An 18833-nucleotide genomic window follows, 5' to 3' on the forward strand; every position below is an offset into this window, starting at 1 on the left:
ATCAGATACAAATATACAGTAGATACAAATATATACAGAAATCCAAATATACCAGAGGACACCTTCAGAGGTGGAGTCCATGCCTCGACGGGTCAGAGCTGTTTTGGCGGCACGAGGGGGACCTACACGATATTAGGTAGGTGGTTTTAATGTTGTGGCTGATCGGTGTATATCGTTCTGATCTCATCGGTGTGGGTCATGTGGTCAGTAGGCAGATGGATCACCAACGGAGTTCTGGGCTGTAACGAGATGGAGGTCAGGGAGCAGACATGGGAAGGGTTACCAACACGAGGTTCACAAAACCTCAAAGAGGCTGGCAGTGGCAGCTCATAATCAGAACCAGTGCCCATACACATCCGCAGAAGTGGCCATTTTCTGAGCGTATCCCTTCAACAACTGTGATTTGATCTCTTCAGGTTATTTGAAAAGGAAGTGTTTAATTATAAAAGATTACTGGAGTATGCTACAAAGATGTTGGAGTATTTAACATCTTGAAATTAAAGTGCTAGGAGCGGGTTTCATAGTTCTGAAATTTCTTGAGATTGATGCGAGTGTTATCTTCATTGAAGAAACATATGTATGAATTGAGAATGCAAGAAAAAGATGAATGGCCTCATTTGCAGTTTCAAAGGAATATTTGGCAGTGTAGCCTACATCAATGCATCACTTGGTAATTACAAAACCAAAAATTGGAATGACTATCACTGGTGTAACAAGCAGGACTTAATCTTTGCTTGGAATATTGTCGCTTACTCAGTCATCATGGCAAGATGCATTATTCAAAAAATCATGGGATGTGGATCAGCTAGATTGCTGTATATTTTATTTTCTTTAACAATAGTTTCTTCAGTTACCCTCTTGTGTTGTAAATAGGCATTCCTTTCATATAAATGATTGGTCACAAATATGTATGTAATGATGATACATTGTGTTACCCCAGTGACAGTGTAGACCCCCTGTTATTCAAGCTACGTAACTGTTGCAATAGTTCCATCCCTCAATCCCTGTTTTCTTTTTCTTGTGTAGGTTTCCGATACTGTGTTGGTTCACATGTAAAAGCTGTCTTTGTACCAGATTCTTTGTGAATGGTTAAAGCTATTTATTTTCAACATGTTTAATCATGTAAACCTTTTTCTTTTTAGAGTCTTGGCTCAACCGGGAGATACGAAACACGAAAAAAGTAAGTTGTTTTCAGTTTCAGTCTTTTCAAACATGTTTTCAGCTTGAAAGTGTTTCTTCGTCAGACATGCCTCTGTATTGTTTTGAATTTTTTTTTTTTTTTTTTTTCAACTGTCGTACTGTAATGTTCATATCAGACCTAGGATAAAAAAAATGATACTTTGTGTCAAAGGCATCCTTCTCCTGAAAGCAAGTGCGGTAATGGCAACTGATTCCTACAAATGAAAATTACCTGATTTTCTTACTTTCTATTTCATCCTGCCATTCTCAGATGCAGAATATCATTTTTTCCCATAATGGTCTTGTCCTTGGGGTTTTGATCAGGCCAGCTTTTCATTACAGAGTTATTTTCAGCATTCATCAGTTATCAAACCCCATACAAGATTATCAAAAGTGCTTGTCACCCTGGTAAACATTCGTTTTCAGTTTTGTGACAGCTTCCTTGATCTGAAATCAGATCCAGACTGTGCAGTACCCACCGTGGGCAGCATCCACAGAGACTCACCTCGGGTGTCGCGTTGCCCCAGGAAGGAGAGAGTGTTTTTCGGTCAGGAGGGTGTGCCCTGTCTCATTGCACACGAGTGACCCCTCCAGTTTGTATCTCTTCCAATCTAATCAGAAAATTCAGCTGAGAAAAACATGAAAGACTCAAAACCTTCAGATTTTTTTTTTTGGGTGGGGGAGGGGGTAGGGGTGCAAGACAGTAACAACATGTCTGCTCTGAGAAGAGAACTGAGCATATGCTGTCAAAACAACATTGACATTTTAGCTTATCCCAGGGTTCACTTCACTGCACTCAAAATTACTGCTTTAGCTGGACCTGCCATTGGAGTTTTGACGGCCATGTTCAGAAGGCCTGTTTGCTATCGTCTTACTATTTAATTAATTCTCTTCAGGTCTTTGTTATAACTAATAACTGGATACTGTCCACTAAAAATAGTGCAAAAATATATATCATGTGAATAGCTTAAAATTCTAACTGTAATACAAAAATGTAGATTCTAAGCCATTTTCAAAAGCTATATTATACCAGAAGGCAGAAAAAAATAATGAAGAGTACTTTTCACATGTGGTGCTTGGCCCATGACAAAGTCCAGAAGTCAATAACTAATTAATAAATAATAAAAAGCACTTCTAGTATGGATGGATTTGTATTATAATACAACAATTTTGTGTGGAGTGAACTGTGAAGTGGAATTGAATTACAATTCATAACAGCAGTAAAAATGTTTCATCCACTATGTGTATGGAAAAAACATACAGTGATGTTGAATCTGTCTGTAAAGTTTTTTAAAAGTGTACAATACTGATCATGTCAAAAGAGCAAATTCAGCAAATCCACAGACATTGAATGGCTGAATTCTGGCTTATTTTAAACAGGACATGTAGATGCTGTATCACATAATTTTGCATTGTGATCCTGCCAACACCATGTTCCTGCCAACACTGATAGAACTACTCTTTATTGCAGTCTTTCTCGTACCTGTCCATAGATTTCAGTCTCATGACCGCCACATCAAACTGGTGGCAAAGTGTGTAAACACAATTCTGAAAGTGGTCATTGCCACTATTATGTTCATATTGATGTAAATTCAGCATAAATACTGTATATTAATTAACATTCAATGGGCGTGCCTGCTTGCGGGTTGTACAGAATTCTCATACTGTGCTACTTAGGCATGAACATTATCCTTGATTAAACAGTCTAGTCCACTACATATCATTTTATTTATCAGAAAAGAGTCATATCACTCACTGACTGTGGGTGCCTGTGTGCTCTGTTGGGAGAAACCAATGCTGCAGTGCCCAGAGGACCCTGGCCGATTTCTCTGGTGGAACAAAGCCAGTTTGTCACACTGCTACAGATTCTCAGTCCTGACTGGCTACGTGGATTGAATGACACAACTCACTCATGGGTGGGCCTTGTAGGAGGAACAAAATAAGTACATTCTAGGGGTTCTTGGGTTTCAGTAGGCCATCTTAAGAATAAGTCATCCTTCATTTGTCACACTCTCCCTTCATTTGTTAGTCAGTTTGTAGTACTGCTGTAATGAACCTTGTTACCAAGAAATTATACATCAAATATGATATTATACACGTAAAATGTATTCCGCATCCCCCATCTTACCTAATGTTCTTCCTCACCTCCTAATGGTTTCCACCTGTTAATCATTAGCTTAATGATTGTGATGTTACCAGCTGTTTATCAGAGATAGGCTGAATACAGGAGTAAGTCATAACAGCTTTGCCACTTGGGCTCATGCAAAGTAGTAATCACAAACCATCGGGTATTGAAAATCACAGGAAGGTTGTATGAAGTCTGCATGATCATCACTCTTGATTAAATTATGCAGCCATAAATCTGCTACATTATTTAAATTTTCAGACCAAGTGGAATACTTGCAATTTAGTGGAAGGCCATTTGGATTCCAGTCGACAAGGCTTTTGTTTAAGAGCCCGCTATGGGCAGTGTAGCGGGGGGCAAGTCTTTCCTCAATCACTAAAAAAAAATGAATCAATTATTGGAGCAATTCCATCAATAGATTTATGCAGTGCAATAGCTAATCCATCTGCCTGGTCATTGGTAGACATAGAGCCAGATGAAGTCTCTGAATTAAAGTATACACGCAACACATCAAAGAGGTTTGTTCATCTACTGTCATCTGTATTTTCAAAGTGGAGGTTAAAGTCACCTGATACCACCACTTAGTTGTAGTTTTCAGCTAAGTGGGAAGTTTTTTTTTATTTTTTTTTTTAATTTATGAATAATGTTGCTTTTACAATTGTATAATCTTCAACTCAGTTCAGTTAAAATTAAAAATTAATTTAGGATTTCCCTGATGCTTGTTGCTAACCTTTCTGAAGTGTAGCTAGCTAGCTAGCAGCCAGCACTGGCATATGTGACCTTAATGATGGACTAGACACCTACCTAGCCACCTGCTTAACTAGTAGCTACCTACAGTAGCTAGTGTGTGGATGTTTATAACAGCAGTAACCAGCAAACTTCTGTACTGTTAACTTATAATTAAAAGTACAAATACTGAACAATAGATAGCTAGCCAGTGACATTAACTAGCTGTAGTTAAAACTTGACTACAGTAAACCCGCTAGTTACTAGCAGTTTCCACTTGAACTCACGACCCATAACGTTATGCTTAGCTAATGTTACCTAGCTAGTGAACGATAGACCTGTTGGACCCAGTTCTGGACCGATGTTGGACTGGGGGAATCCCCTCAGAACCGCTGTCGATGCTGGTAAATCCCCTTGTCAGATCAGACAGTCACAGACATGCAAATTCATTACGAACTCCCAGTAAATTTCTTCCATCAATTACTCATTAAATTGTCCAGACGGGACCAGAAACCTGACACATACAAATATTTTGACACATCTGTACATTCTGCTCAAAAACCAGACTCTGGCATCACTTATATAACGAAGTTAGTATGAGCACTGAGTCGAGGAAGGATTACTATTCACCGAGCATTCAAAAGAAAAATGGTCACTTCAGACGGGTAATAATGGGGGGACACGATTTATGGCAACGTTATCATTTTCTTTGTCGTCACCAATCATAAAATTCACCTAACTAAGCTATTGAACCAAAATACGTTTGCAACATAGAAATTCCAAGTTACTCACAAGGACTGTCTAAACCTGCCATTAAAAGTATTGGTATCAAAATGAGGCCAAGTTACAATAAACAGTGGCTATCTTAGCTCACTGAAATTACATAAGCTCTATTCCAAAGCAATGCTACCCAATGTTTTTTTTGCCCTGTGTTTTTTATCTTCTGAAGAGAATGTGGTCATTCAAGCTTTATGTGTCATATGGAAGTGTCAAATGCCAATGAAAGGCATACCACTAACAGTTGACTGGGGCAGCTCTAGCAGGGCAGAAATTTGACAAGCTGACTTGGCAGAAAGAGGCCATCCTATGACAGTGCCGCCGTGTTGAAAGTCACTGAGCTCTTCAGCATGACCCATTCTCCTGCCATTGTTTGTCTATGGAGATTTCATGGCTGTATGCTTGATTTTATGTACCTTTTAGCAATGGGTATGGCTGAAGTAGCTGATCCCACTAATTAGAATGGGTATCCACCTATTTTTGGCCATGTAGTGTATATTGTTGACTTGCCATGTGTGGAATATTTAGCGTATTGCTTGGCCACAATGACAAGGTGTACCATTAAAATGTAGATCTGCTATAGGTCATATTCACACTAACCGCAGTATGACTGAAGCAAGTTTCAGTGAGTGTTTTCTTTCTAACTTCCACTAGCTACATCAAGACAATGAAACATGAAAAATAAACGCTGCCATGGCGGCAGTTCCTGCGCTCCATGGGGAGAAGACTGTTATGGCCACATTGGTGCTTAAGTGATAATCTTATGTAAAATAATTTTTTAGAAAAAAAGTGTTATGGCCACATTTTAGGCTAAGTGATAGGCTTATGTTCAATGATAAAAAGAAATGTATTTGGAATGCTATTGATTTCTAATGCCCCCTTTTGATATTTATATTCAATGCTTTACTCATGTGCCACAATAATGTAATGTTTTTGAGTTGAAATATGTTCATTTGGGGGCTTTTCCAAGCAAATATTGATATATGCATTTAATTGCGATTAATTCAATTAATTATTCAGCATATCATGTAATTAATTCGGTTAAGTATTTTAATCGATTGACAGCCCTAATAAGAATATAAATGTAATTTTTATCTAAAAGTCTATGCTACTTCTTATAGCTGAATAGCATGCATGTCTTGTGTCTTATGTAGCACCTTTCATAAAATCACATTCTCACCAAGGTTTCTTGTTCCATATGAATTGAAGGCCATGAAACAGAGCTGTGAAGGTACAGTGAAAGCAGGGTCGACGTCCTGATAAAAAAACAAGCTCTCAGCTGTCACGCCTAATAAAATCTCAGTGCATTTCATTTCAGTTGAATTAATTACATATGAAAGGTATTAAAACAATCTTTGCATGCATTTCAGGTTTTCCTGTGAATGAGGGGGGAGTTATCATGCATCATCATGTCTTGAATTTCTATGTGGCAATATGGCGTAGATATGTCTCTTAATATTTATTTCCTGGTATCATTCCATCCTGCACATAGTGATTGTATTGAAATTATGTATTGTTTTTACTTTTCATATAATGTTAGCTCCACAGTATTTTTCAGTCATGTTACCTGCCGTCTGAAATATAATTTTAATTTTAAAATATGTTAATAACCATGTTACCATGGCAATTAATTTTCTCAGAAGTTGAGAATGTGTCCTATTAAGAAAATAACTTAGTTGTTAGGCCAAGCTTTTTAATCTGCTTGGCTGCTCTTGTTACAGACGTTGTTTAGTGAAATGAACTGTGAATCCCTGGAGATAAGACGTTTTTGGAAGTTGTCATTTGTCATTTCTTGTATAGACATAATTTAAGCTTTACGTAATACTCAGTTTTCATAACTCACTGTAGTTTGCTTTCTTTATGGACAAAATATGCTTGTGAACACCGGGATAGTATCCTTTCAAAATGAAAACTGCATTTCTCTAGGTGAGAATGAGAATAGTGTGATAATTTACACAAAATGTGCTTTCTTTTAAAAATTTGAGGTATTTAGTGTTATCTACATGTGGATACAGAGGCATTTGTTATGAAACAACACTGACGCAACATAAGCAATAATATAAATATTTCACAGAAATTACATTGAAACAAAGCTTCAAAGCAAACTTAAGCTTAATTGAAAAGTTTAAACACAATATAATTAGAATTATAATGTTTATTTGTCATAGTTAGCATTTTATCTACAATAGAGCCATGGGATTAGGGCCTGTGACTAGGTTGCTAATGTAATTAAGCAAGTATTCTTTATGGAATTTTTTTTTTTTGTATTCACAGTTCCTTTACTTTGTGATTATATCTCAACCGTTTCTGTTAGCAGAAGCATAGGAATGGCCATTTTAACATTACTTGAACACGTTGAATTTAAACTTTTCCCCCAACACTTTTTTGTTATATAGTCATAGAGACATTTTTACTAGAGACCTTATTTTATTTATTTTTTAAATGGGGCTCTAATTTTCTAATTTCAAATTATAATTGTTTTAATTCAGTTTTAATTCAGACGAAGACGAATAGATAAGTGGAATATTTGGTACAGCAGTTGGTTTAAAAACAATAAAAACAGGATTATTTGAGCAATATTGCTTTCTTTTGGAGGCAAAGGGACCCGTTTCAGCTCATTTCTTGTTTTCTTGTTTTAAAACGTATCTAACCATAATGACTGTGCTTTACACGCAGTCATCATGCATGATGTCCTGGTAATCACATGTTCATGTTTCATATCGAGGCAGCCCTCGCTGTGTTGGGTCTGTGGCAGGATCCATTACATGGGAGAAGCTCTGCGGCCCTCGTTCGCTCACGGTCTCCCCTGCCGCACGGCCGGGGAAAGAGACGGAGATGCTGAGACCCGGAGACGCCCTCCCCGGTGTCCCGCTGTGTGTTTAAGCGGTGTCCCTTGACCCGCGCTCATTTGTCATAGTGTACCAGTACCTGCTGCTCGGCCGTCTCAGTCTCCTGGACGGGGGGAGGAGGGGGTGGGGGGGGGGGTTGGCAGCTCCAGGCGCTGGAGCCCCTCCGTGGGACAGTAAATAAGCAAAGATTGACCCCGCTGGCCGCAACTGTATCTGCCGGGCTGCTGATCAAAGGGCCGGCAGTGGGGGAGGAGCGCTGGGAGCGGGGGCGGGAGGCACGTCTGCAAGACTGGGCTCCATAATGAGAAATTGGCATTGGATTACTGATGTAGCTGGATGGTCTGAGGCAGCTTTCAAGGAAAGAGCAGTTGGGTAAATCTTATCTGCTTGATGGGAAGGGGAGAGATGGAGCAGTCCGTATGCCTTGCTCGTCACTCCGCTCCCTTTGGTGCCACTCGATACTTTATTTTCGGTTGCTCTTTTTTGATAACCTTTCACCTCGCCGTTTCGCTGCACAACCTGAAGCGTCTCCGGTTTTGGTTGTGGCCCAGCGGACCACGGATGCCTGAAGACTTGATGAGAAAAATGGATGGTTCTTAGATAAACACACAGCTCTCATCTCAGACGAGCAAAGGCCCATTTAACGTAGAGTATGGGGAGTGTTCTAGGAAATGTGCCAAATTGAACATAAGTTAATGAAGGTATGTTTGGTTTAATGAAAGGGGAATTTAGTTCTATGCACATTGATATGTCCCTCACATCTTAAAGGAACAAACCTCAAGATGATGAAGATGATGATTATTATTATTGTTATTATTATTATTATTATTATTTGTTGTAGTAGTATTTTATTAATTGTATTATTGTTAAAGTATTAGATCCTACTATGGCGATAAAATGGTATTAAATGGAATCCATATTTCCGCTCTTTTTCAAAACTTAAGAGAGTTAAGAGAATCACAATGCTGTAGATTTAAATGCTTTTTCTGATGATGGGTTTGCAAGTTAAAGTGTATTTAGGGTCGAATAATAACGCCGCATAGCTTGTCAAAAGGTAAGCGCAGTGCTACTCCAGTGGAGGCGTGTTTATTGTTTGGTTGTGCTTGTGATGTGCTTTGTAATGCGTGGCCATGGGCCATCACGAGAAGAGCAGAAAACGTCCCTGCAGCAGGAAGAAGCCTTTTCACTGAGTCGTGACCGTGGATGTCTTTACGGCTACACGTGCGTGCACCCACACACGCACACGCACGCACGCACGCACGCACGCACGCATTTGCACACCCCCCTCCTCCCTTCCTTGGCAGACGGACAATCAGACAAAAAAGATTCAGACATGCATACATGAACGCACAGACCCCAGTGCAGGGCTATGAACAGTACATATAAGGCACCATTTCTTATCTCTGCATTCTCTCTGTGTCTCTCTCTTTCTGTCTTGCTCTTGCTCTGTTTCTCTCAACGGCTGTCTTTTCAAATTGTATCCTCTGTTTTTTTTAAAGAACAAACTGACATGGCAAAAAGCAGATTACTTTCAGCTTGTTAATTACTCCTTGTGTGATTCACAGCAGCTGCTCTGTCAGCCTTAAAGATGGCAGGGCTAATGGAGGTGCAGTGGCAGTGGTCCATGGTGTCTTGGCTTATTTATAGGGTCGCAGAGATTTTTATTTTCTCTCTCTCTCTCCCTGTAAATTATACTGGGGGAATTTGCTCCCGTGTGCAATCTGAGCGATTTTATTGGGTCTAAGGGTGTCCGTACAGCCCGTCTTTGCTGTACTGATGCCATGGCGACCCTGGGGTTCTGTTTTGTTGTTGATGTCATTACCTTCCATTGTGCAGTGTAATACAGTCATTCTGGATCCAAGAGTGAGACACTATCTGCAGTGTTTCTTACTGTAGTTCATTTGTTGATGTATTTATTTAGTTTCCATATATATATATATTATTTATAAATTTTTTTAAGTATGTATTTGTTTCTATTTAAGTAGTCAGTAGAGACACATTCTTATAACGGTGTCTCCATTTGTGGCAGTGCCGCTAACCAGCAGCGACGGTGTGCATATGGCATATTTAGCATACTCCTTGCCCTTGTGCTCGACTGTTCTAAATGTTTCATTCAGTAGCAAAAGAGCTGTCTGGAAAAAGTAAACGTAGTGTTATGGCCTGTAAAAAAAAATATCCATCCCGCAGTGTGTTGTTAATGTCACGGTTCATTAGGCATTTTCCTCTTGAGTACACACATACGAGGGGATGTGCACTGTGCTGGGGTGATGCAACCATGGGAACTAAATCTCTGGTTTGATCTATTTCATGGAAAATGTTCACTTTAATTTGAGGAATTGCAGTTGATTGCAGTTTGACGTTCTCCCGCTTAGTTTTCTGTCTGTGAGAAGAAAAAGAAGAAAAAAAATTTCCACAGCATCATTTCCACAGTTTCTGGAAACTCTTTAATGTTTGTTTGTATCAGATGATGCTGTGCTAATTAAAATCCTGCCCCCAAAGAACAACAGTTCTGTTGGTATTGCATTAGGGAATATTTATTAAACGATTAGCATGGTTTAAACAACATAATTTGTAATAGCAACAAATATAATCATGTCTTTAATTGTTTGCACAGACATTTTGTACTCTTCCTTGTTTACGTTGCTTGTGATTTGGGATATTTTGTTTAACTGGCACACTCAAAGAAAGGCAACTCCAGGTGGATTTGTAGTTCAAATGTATGTTTAATTTGCCTTTTGTTGTAACTTAATACACGCTGAGGTAGCGCTCATTCACAAAATGTTTGGTCGTAATACCAATATAAAGACAAGTAAGCACATTATTTCAAATCTGACAGGACGTACTGTATTTGTATTGAGTGTGGTGATGGTTTAAAAACTTCCTGACGATGTGATTTGAAAGGCTTGTGACTAGAATTTCAACCCCTATCCTCATGGTGTCACTGTAGGAACTCTGTGCTCTGAAATGGTTAGATTAATCAGACAGGTGCGTGGCCTGTTGTGACACCGATCATTAATTGTTAGAACAATTGGATATTAAGATGCAGTTAAAGGGCAGTGTCAACAAAGACAAACATGGATGCACCTACAACATCTTAAAATGGTGATATGATCCCATCCCTCTACCTGCATTCGTTAAATTACATGTTTTACAATGTACCATTTTTTTCAATAGTCCTTTCTGCTTCAGTACAGCTATGAGGTTAGTTGCTTTTAAAAAGTGAGAAAACATTTAAGACTGCATGCTTTGTGGAATCATTTTCCTCTCCCACTCCTGTGATAAACAGTTTGAGAATATCCGTTTTGCTGTTCTATTGCTCTTAATTTATCTTGCTCATGAATGTAAATAAAACTAATTGAGATGCCTTTAGTCATTCCTCTTGCACTAAAATACAACTAATAGAATACTACACACAGTGTGTTGTTTACTGTATTTTCAAATGCCACTGTTGCTATTGAGGCTAACTACAGGTATTTTTGGAAGCTTTTGATCATATTGGTCTGTGTTAGTACGCCAAAATTTAATTGATAGTGTCATATCGTCATAGGTCTGCTCTGGTCAATTGTGACCATAGTGTGAACCTTTTTTTTCCCCCGGTTTTTATGGGAATGTCAATTTCAGTTTTGTTCACTGGAAAGACATATAAACTCAAACTACATAGAATGGGAAATTAAGAATATGTATGTTTTGATTCCTGATTCAAAATTGTTTACTTCTTTTGTCATTTTCTTTTAAAAAGGCCATTGTCTTTGTTTCAAAACACAACAGAGCAGTGCACTATGGGACTGCTACTGTAACTCTATTCATTGCTATTTTCTGCTGTTCTGCTCCCTGGCTCTGCAAACTATATACAGTAAGTGATGTAATGTCATGTAGGCCTATTTCTGTTGGTTTTGCTTTGCAGTTTCAAAAGCAGGGTTTACAGAATGCATAGAATTGCATAGAATTCTCATTTGAAAAAAGATTAACATTGATGTGACGCATGTTGTTTGGTGAATGCTGACTTGAAAGATGGACTTGCACGCTTTGCACTGGTCTGCACAATGCTCCAGATTACATGAATGTATAACACCTCAACACAATTGTAGCCTGTGTATATTTTTGAAACTCATCTCCTACAGTGTTATGTCTTCAGTGAAATGCGTTTAATGTTGTATGCCTTACTTGGTTGTCTAACTTATAGCAATGCATCTTTTGCAAGTTTTGCCCATTATTTGATAAATTCACTGTTTTTTATTGAACTTCCTATGACACAGACAGTCACTGAGCAGTTGGATATAATTTGTGAAGAATTTTCCACCAGAAAGTCTAATTTAGGCACGTATCTTAGAGTTATTACCAGCCAAAAGAAAAACGTTCTGTTTGTGACTCAAACAGGGGTTATCTAAAACAATCTAATCAATTGCAGCAATTACACAGACTTCCCAGTGAGTCATTAAGCAGGCTTGTGTAGTCAAATGGTAAATCAGAGCTGTGATCTTGCATTCAATTCCTGATGTCTACACACCAAGCTGTCTCAATATTTTGTACAGTTGTTCTTTTGCTTTGAAAACCCTGTGCAAATATATAAATATATGCATGGAATCCAGATTGATGTGTATGGTCATGGCAACATAATTTGCACTATGTGTAATTTACATATAGTTATCAAATATTAAATATTGTTTTTTTTGTGGTCAAATTGAAAAATGAATTTTCCATAGCCTGTTGTCATTGCGGTCCTCTGCAGAGGCACTGGTAAAATGTGAGCTTGTAATCAGTCTCTTTAAGTCTCTTTTTAAGTCATTTGAAAAATTAAAGTGATTTTGGATGTTCATTATTCTGCTACAGCACAAGACACATTATTGCTTAGAATGGCTGTCTGCCATGAATGTATTATGGAATAAAATGCTTTTTGTTCTTTAAAAGGAAAAAGATAAAATAAAGGAGTAAATTTATAAAACTGCTCATTTTATGGAAAAATTTGATGTTTTTAGAAGTCTATTTAGAGAGATTAAAAAGGACTGAAACAATGGAATCCATTTATCAAAAGAGTCGCACAAAAAATATTCATGGCAATTTTGCAATCAGAAAGGAACCACATTTTAAATCACATTTTACGGTCAGAGTCTGAAGCATCCAGCGAGGCATTTCTGCTGCCTTTCCCCCGGCGTTTTCAAGTGAAAACATTAAGCTCCCTTGTCATATTTTGTGGCCACCATGTGCTTAATAGCAGGCTGGGTTTGGCGTGATGTATGGTCTGGGAAGGAGTCGGGAGGCAGTGGGAGTGGATTAGGGACTCAGCTCTGGGCCGCCTTCTCTGGGGAAAAGAACTGACTTGCATCGCCTCTGAGGATCAGCCTAATCTGAACTTTTCCCTCCCGATTATTTTAAACCCTTCACCAGATCAAAGAGGGTTGCAGGTCAGCGCCCGCCTTCCTAATTGTGAAGATCACCCGTGCTGCCTTCAAGGTGTCAGGCAGGGTGAGCGGGTGTGCCCCGGGTCATGGCTCACAGCTTGCCAGGGGAGGTCAGGCTCCGTGTCTCCCTGTCGAGCTCACAGGACAGCCATTATCCATCATAGCTCTCTGGTCATTTCTCCTCCAGATACCTCAGGCAAACTTGTGAATTAATAGTTATGGGTACTGGCCACTTTGTTAAATACTGTCATTTATTTTTATTCTGCAATAGCTGAGGATAGATTGGTAATGCACTGGTGTTCCAGACGTCTTATGTGCAAGTTTCTTTTCTTCTTCTTCTTCTTTTGAAGTAGAGGGGACAATCTGCCTTCCTTATATATTTTTTACTTTATTCAGAGTGGGGGAAAGGAGAGAGGGTTATAGATGGAGATGGGGTCATAGTTCAGAGGGTGACGTGATGAGGAGCTGAACCCAAGCCACACAGGGATGTGGCTTCAGATGGGTTGCCAGTCGGCCGCCATACGGACTGCTCCGCGCAGTCTCCCCGTGTGTTTACCGTAATGCCAGGATCTCAGTCTCCAGTCCTGAAAGGCCTCGGTCTGCAGGATTTTGTGGTTTCCTTTCAATCAGCAACCTTGGAACAAACATATATGGGCTATAGCCAATCAGTGACTTAAAGTAAGCACTTGAAACACACTGAAAACAAGCAGGTACTGTGACCGTGAGGCATTTGAGTTTGAGATCCTTGCTGTAATTCCTATTGATGCGCAATTAGGTCAGACTGCACCTAATGCAGTACTCCCTTCAGGCTTAGCATAGCCCACAAAGGCTCTGATGCACACTGGCTCTACCTTCTAATGCACAATATTATATTAATCCTGGTGAATGTGCTACGGTTTCTCGATGATTTCAAACTCAGGAGTTGAAACATGCAATGTATTATTATTCTCTTTATTAGTAGGCTCTTCCACTTCCACTAGCATTGACTAACCACTCCTGCCATTAATTATGGAGACGTAGCACCATGAGAGGCAAATATTCATGCATTCATGTTTACTACAGAATTATATACCAAACTATAAAACTGTAAAAAGATTGGAGTGCCATTTGATTTTACTATCATTTAGCATAGCTAATTATATAGAGTAGTAGTTTTGTGTCACACCGTTTTATTTTAAAACAAAATTCTAAATTGATCTGTTGTGTTGGCAGTATAAAATATGAATCCGTAAATTTGTAAGTGGTATCTCCAGGAAAATACTTTTCCTGAGTTTATGGTTTTCAGTGAAACAGTAGTGCCTCTTTTGACCAAAAATTAAGTGGTTAGTTTTCTATGATATATCTTGAATTCTGCCCTAATTAATAGCTGGTAACTTGTTTGTATTTAAGGATTTTAGGAATTAATGCATCCAATATTCTTTCTTAGCTTGTTTTACTTGTCCATGCTTAAATAAATGCAGTTTGATTGCAGAGATTGGAATGTAAGAATTGTGGACTGAACAGTAACCCAAATACATATGCAATCAGAGGTGGGACATTATGCCTTATCAAGCTCTTTATTATCACTGATGCTGCCAGAAATGTGAGGATTAAATGAGAAAAGTCACACTTTCCATTGACGGCAAACTGTAAAGACCCTAATCAAAATTAGGGTGCATGTCTTAACTTGTGTTGATAGAAAGGTGGGGAAGGCAAAATAATAGAGCTTGCTTAAGAAACTAAAGATAGTGGGTAACCAAAAACTATAAGAAAAAAAATCAGGAAAAAATATTATCATGAAATAGATCAGGAAAAGTAAAGAATTGTCTCAGAAGATTCGATTTAATCCTTGTTTGATTATAGGTTAGTAATTTAATCTAAGGATTATAGCTACAAAATGAGAGTTGTCTGTTCAAAGATAAAGCGGTCATAATATTTATATAATTTTAGGCAAGAAAGGACTGAAATTCCAAATTTGTGCACATTCACGTCATTTTCAGGAGTGCACACATTTCAGAGTTCCAAACTGCCGTCATTCCCAGTGCATGGCTATACTGGAGGGTCTACTATGTCAGATTTGCGTAATCTCTCTTCCATTTTGTGATTGCCTTTCCTGTCTATCATAATCTCACCTTAATTTGTTCTAAGAAAATTGCCTATATTCTTTCCTGTAATTAAAAGTAAATGAACAGATTAATAGAGGATCAGTGAGGTTTATATTATGCACACACAGGATGTGTAAGCGCAGAAGAATTTCCTGTTTAGCAGTGATAAAACAGCTTGAGTGTGGGGAGGGCAGAACTGTGACGTATTTGAAAGCCAGGATAATGCCCACGCACATCTCTTTGTCCTGCAGAGGGTTGTGTGGCCTTCAATATAGTTAAAATGAGTTGCAGAACAGACTGTTCTTCAGAGATGTGTATTTGTGGGGTTCCAGGTTGAAACCAGTTTGCCTTTTGTTATCATAGCAACGTGCTTGGACATTTCAAATAATGTCTTTTAGCATACTGTCACAATAGTTTCATCTGAGACAAAATGGGAAGTCAGCATACAAATTAATACTGTCTGTTGCTATGAGGACACAGAAATCAGTATTGTTTTCTCCAATATCCTTTTATAAAACCTTGATCTTTTCCTTTCACTCTTCGAAAACCTGCAAAGTGTATTGTCCAAGCCTGAAGTTTCCAAGGAAATCATTAGGCTTGGATGATATTCTATTCAATTCTGCATTCTATTAAAATATCAATTAAGACTGTAAGTATAGCGTACCATATGTTGCCAGCTAGATATTGTCACCCAGTGAGAAAATGCAACCAGCTTATGTCCTGTTCAGTGTTACAGGCAATGGGGAGGGTTGCATAAGCATGTCTGTGATGTTGACTTGGAGACTTCTCACAGGGCCAGTTAGTGGGACACAGTTGAAGAGTGTTGTTCAACATAGCTGCAAACATTTCTGGTTTAGGAATTTGTCAGTGGTTCAATAGCAGTATTGTCTCTGCATGCATATGATGTTAAAGGATAAGCATCACATAATGGCATCCCCCCAGAGATTTGACCAATAATTTTTATTAAGTTAATAAATTAAGTGGAAATTGTTGTTAGTATGGCATAAAGTTTTACAGATTGATCACTGCTGACGAAGACACTCAAAATCATGCCGAAAAATGACTTTTTTGATGCATGACGTCACAGGTGGAACACAGACAACTCCGCTATTATTTCGCTAGGCTCAGAACATGACGGAAATGGTCAGCATTGACATATTTGATTCTGAAATGAAGGACGGCATCAGTGACTCCGATGACTATTACTCTGATGAGTCCGAACATATAACTGTTCAGGTTTGAGCTAGCGGTGCATGGATCGGAGTCACCCAGAACCCAAAGCCTGTACTGACAATACCAACTGGTTACCTTTTATTTTCGCTAATATGTGTCTGGAGCCTCAGTGTCTAATTATGGTATTCACTATCTATAGCTATGGTAGTCATTGAAGTAACATGGCAACTTTATGATATATTTCAATAAAATTATGTTTTTTAGTGTTGTGAATCATAAAATAGGATTTCTTTCATTTGGGTGGTGTATTTGATTTTTATTAAATATTATCTGGTTACCCTTTAACTTAACGTTTATGTTACACATTATAAACAGGGTCACCTGAAACAAAAGGTGCCTCCCCATCCGTAGGCTTAAATGTTCTTTTGCCTACTGAGACAAGATGAGAACTGACTGTGGGCAGCAGGGTAGAGTGCATTTGGCTGCGGCCTTGCCCACAGAAGATGCTAGTCAGCAGGGTTATTCTTGCCGTGTGTGAGAGTGACTTGTCACTTTGATTGGGCTTCTGCCATTCACCTGCACACACTGGGCAAGAATTATACTTTTAATGCAATGACTGTGCAGCTCAGCTGGTCGACTATGAACTGAAAAGTAACAGCAGCTGGCATTAGGTAGATGGACGCAGTTATATGTAACCGCGTACGAAAAAATATGCATAAAAATCATTAACCAAAAACGAAATATAATTAATACATTATAGGAATAATAGCAAACGGTACAGCATGGAACCAACCAAAAAAGATGAGATGCCTCAAGAAACCAATCAAAGACCCGAGACAGACCTCTGTGAGTATTAGAGGGAACAGGAGGAGCGGTTTCCTGCTGTCAAAGCTAGCGAAGAAATATCTTTGCATCCCTGCAACCTCTGTTCCTTCCGAACAAGTTTTCTTCCATGCTGGCCTGCTGGCTTCCGAAACAGCTTGATGCCAGAACATTTGGACATGTTAATTTTATAGAGGCCTACTTGAAGTACACTTGAAATTCAATGAAAATCCAGGCAGATAGGATGAAAACCAGGTAGGTTATGTGTCATTTTTATTTGTTCTTTATTGATTTCATTTGTATGTTTCATTATGTTATTATAAAGATTATTATTATTATTATCCATCTGTTATCTAACCCCCTTTTTCCGGGTCGGGGGAAATGGGCAAGAGCAATGCACCCTGGGCAGGTCGCCAATTTGTCACAGGGCACACACACCATTCTCTCACCCACTCATACCTATGGGCAACTTATACCCTCCAATTCGTCTAACCTGCATGTCTTTGGACTGTTCGAAGAATCCGGAGCACCCGTAAGAAACCCACATGGACGCGAGGAGGACATGCAAACTCCACACATAAGGGGCAGCACTACTTTTCACAGCGCCATCATGCCGCCCCTAATGTTATTATTATCATCATTATTATTATTAGTAATAATAATGACAATAACAGTAATAATATGCCCAGCGATAGATTGGTGACCTGTCCAGGGCGTATTCCTGCCTCTCGCCCAATGCATGCTGGGATAGGCTCCTACACCCCTCATGTAGATGGGTATTTGGGAAAATTTTAGTACCTATGTACACATGGACCCTTAATGATTACCTGCAGTTAGCCATGGCATTCATTTTCATTATTATTATTATTATTATTATTATTATTATCCATCCATCCATTTCTGGCCGACCACAGACTACCTCCAGATCTATGCACTCTATGCCCTTTAGCCTAGCCTGTGGATGATCGTGTAACATAATGGTTACAGAAATCCGTTTGCAATGCAAAGGCTGTTGGTTTGATTCTCAGGTGGACAGCCGCAGTTTATCCTCGAGCAAAGGTTCTAAACCGAATTGCCTCAGTAATTTAGTATAAAGGGAGTGCATGTTAACAGAAAAATAAAGCAAGCTGTGTGAGTTGCTCTGGATAAGAGCTTCTGCTAAAAGCCTCATGCAAATGTAGTGGTCTCCTTAAGTGACAGATAATGATGAGACAGGCTTGCAAGTACACCGGGCAAAATGTCCATGTTTGGAGAAAAGTATGGGGTTAACAAATAAATTATTGTCAAGGGCTTTGGTGATACAAGCTTTGACTAATTTGAATTGTGCCTCCTTCTTCTGAAATATCTACAACATCTGTGGGGAAAACCCTATGGGCCTTTAAATTTTTTTAAATGGTAATTTTTTTGTATTTAGATAAGTCTGCTTTTTTAAAAAAAATAGCTGCAGTTCCTTTCAGTGCCAGATGTCTAGCATTGAATGGGAACCATGGAAACAGAGGTTCTGTAAATCTCAGCAAACCTGAGTAACGGTGTTGTTTTAAAGGCTGTATGTTCCTCATACCCACGAATACTACAACCATTGGATTGCATTCACAAAATGAAAACAAACATGATTGCATCATTTTTTTTTTTCATTTCTGACAAGAACTAATAATCTTTTAAAAAAATGATCTGGAATGAAAGCTCAGGCTTTAACTCA

The 18833-nt window shown here is 38.8% G+C and overlaps 1 protein-coding gene across 1 annotated transcript in view; it reads left to right on the forward strand.

The window, feature by feature from the left end:
- The window catches only part of ankfn1 (ankyrin repeat and fibronectin type III domain containing 1), a 128362-nt gene that overhangs the window by 53536 nt on the left and 55993 nt on the right, over positions 1-18833 (forward strand). Inside the window, exon 6 of the mRNA XM_035407236.1 lies at positions 1143-1180. Coding sequence (XP_035263127.1) covers positions 1143-1180 — 38 coding nt within the window. The remainder of the gene's footprint in view (positions 1-1142; positions 1181-18833) is intronic.

The sequence above is a fragment of the Anguilla anguilla genome, chromosome 2 (genome assembly GCF_013347855.1).
Source record: "Anguilla anguilla isolate fAngAng1 chromosome 2, fAngAng1.pri, whole genome shotgun sequence".
NCBI classification, from domain to species: domain Eukaryota; kingdom Metazoa; phylum Chordata; class Actinopteri; order Anguilliformes; family Anguillidae; genus Anguilla; species Anguilla anguilla.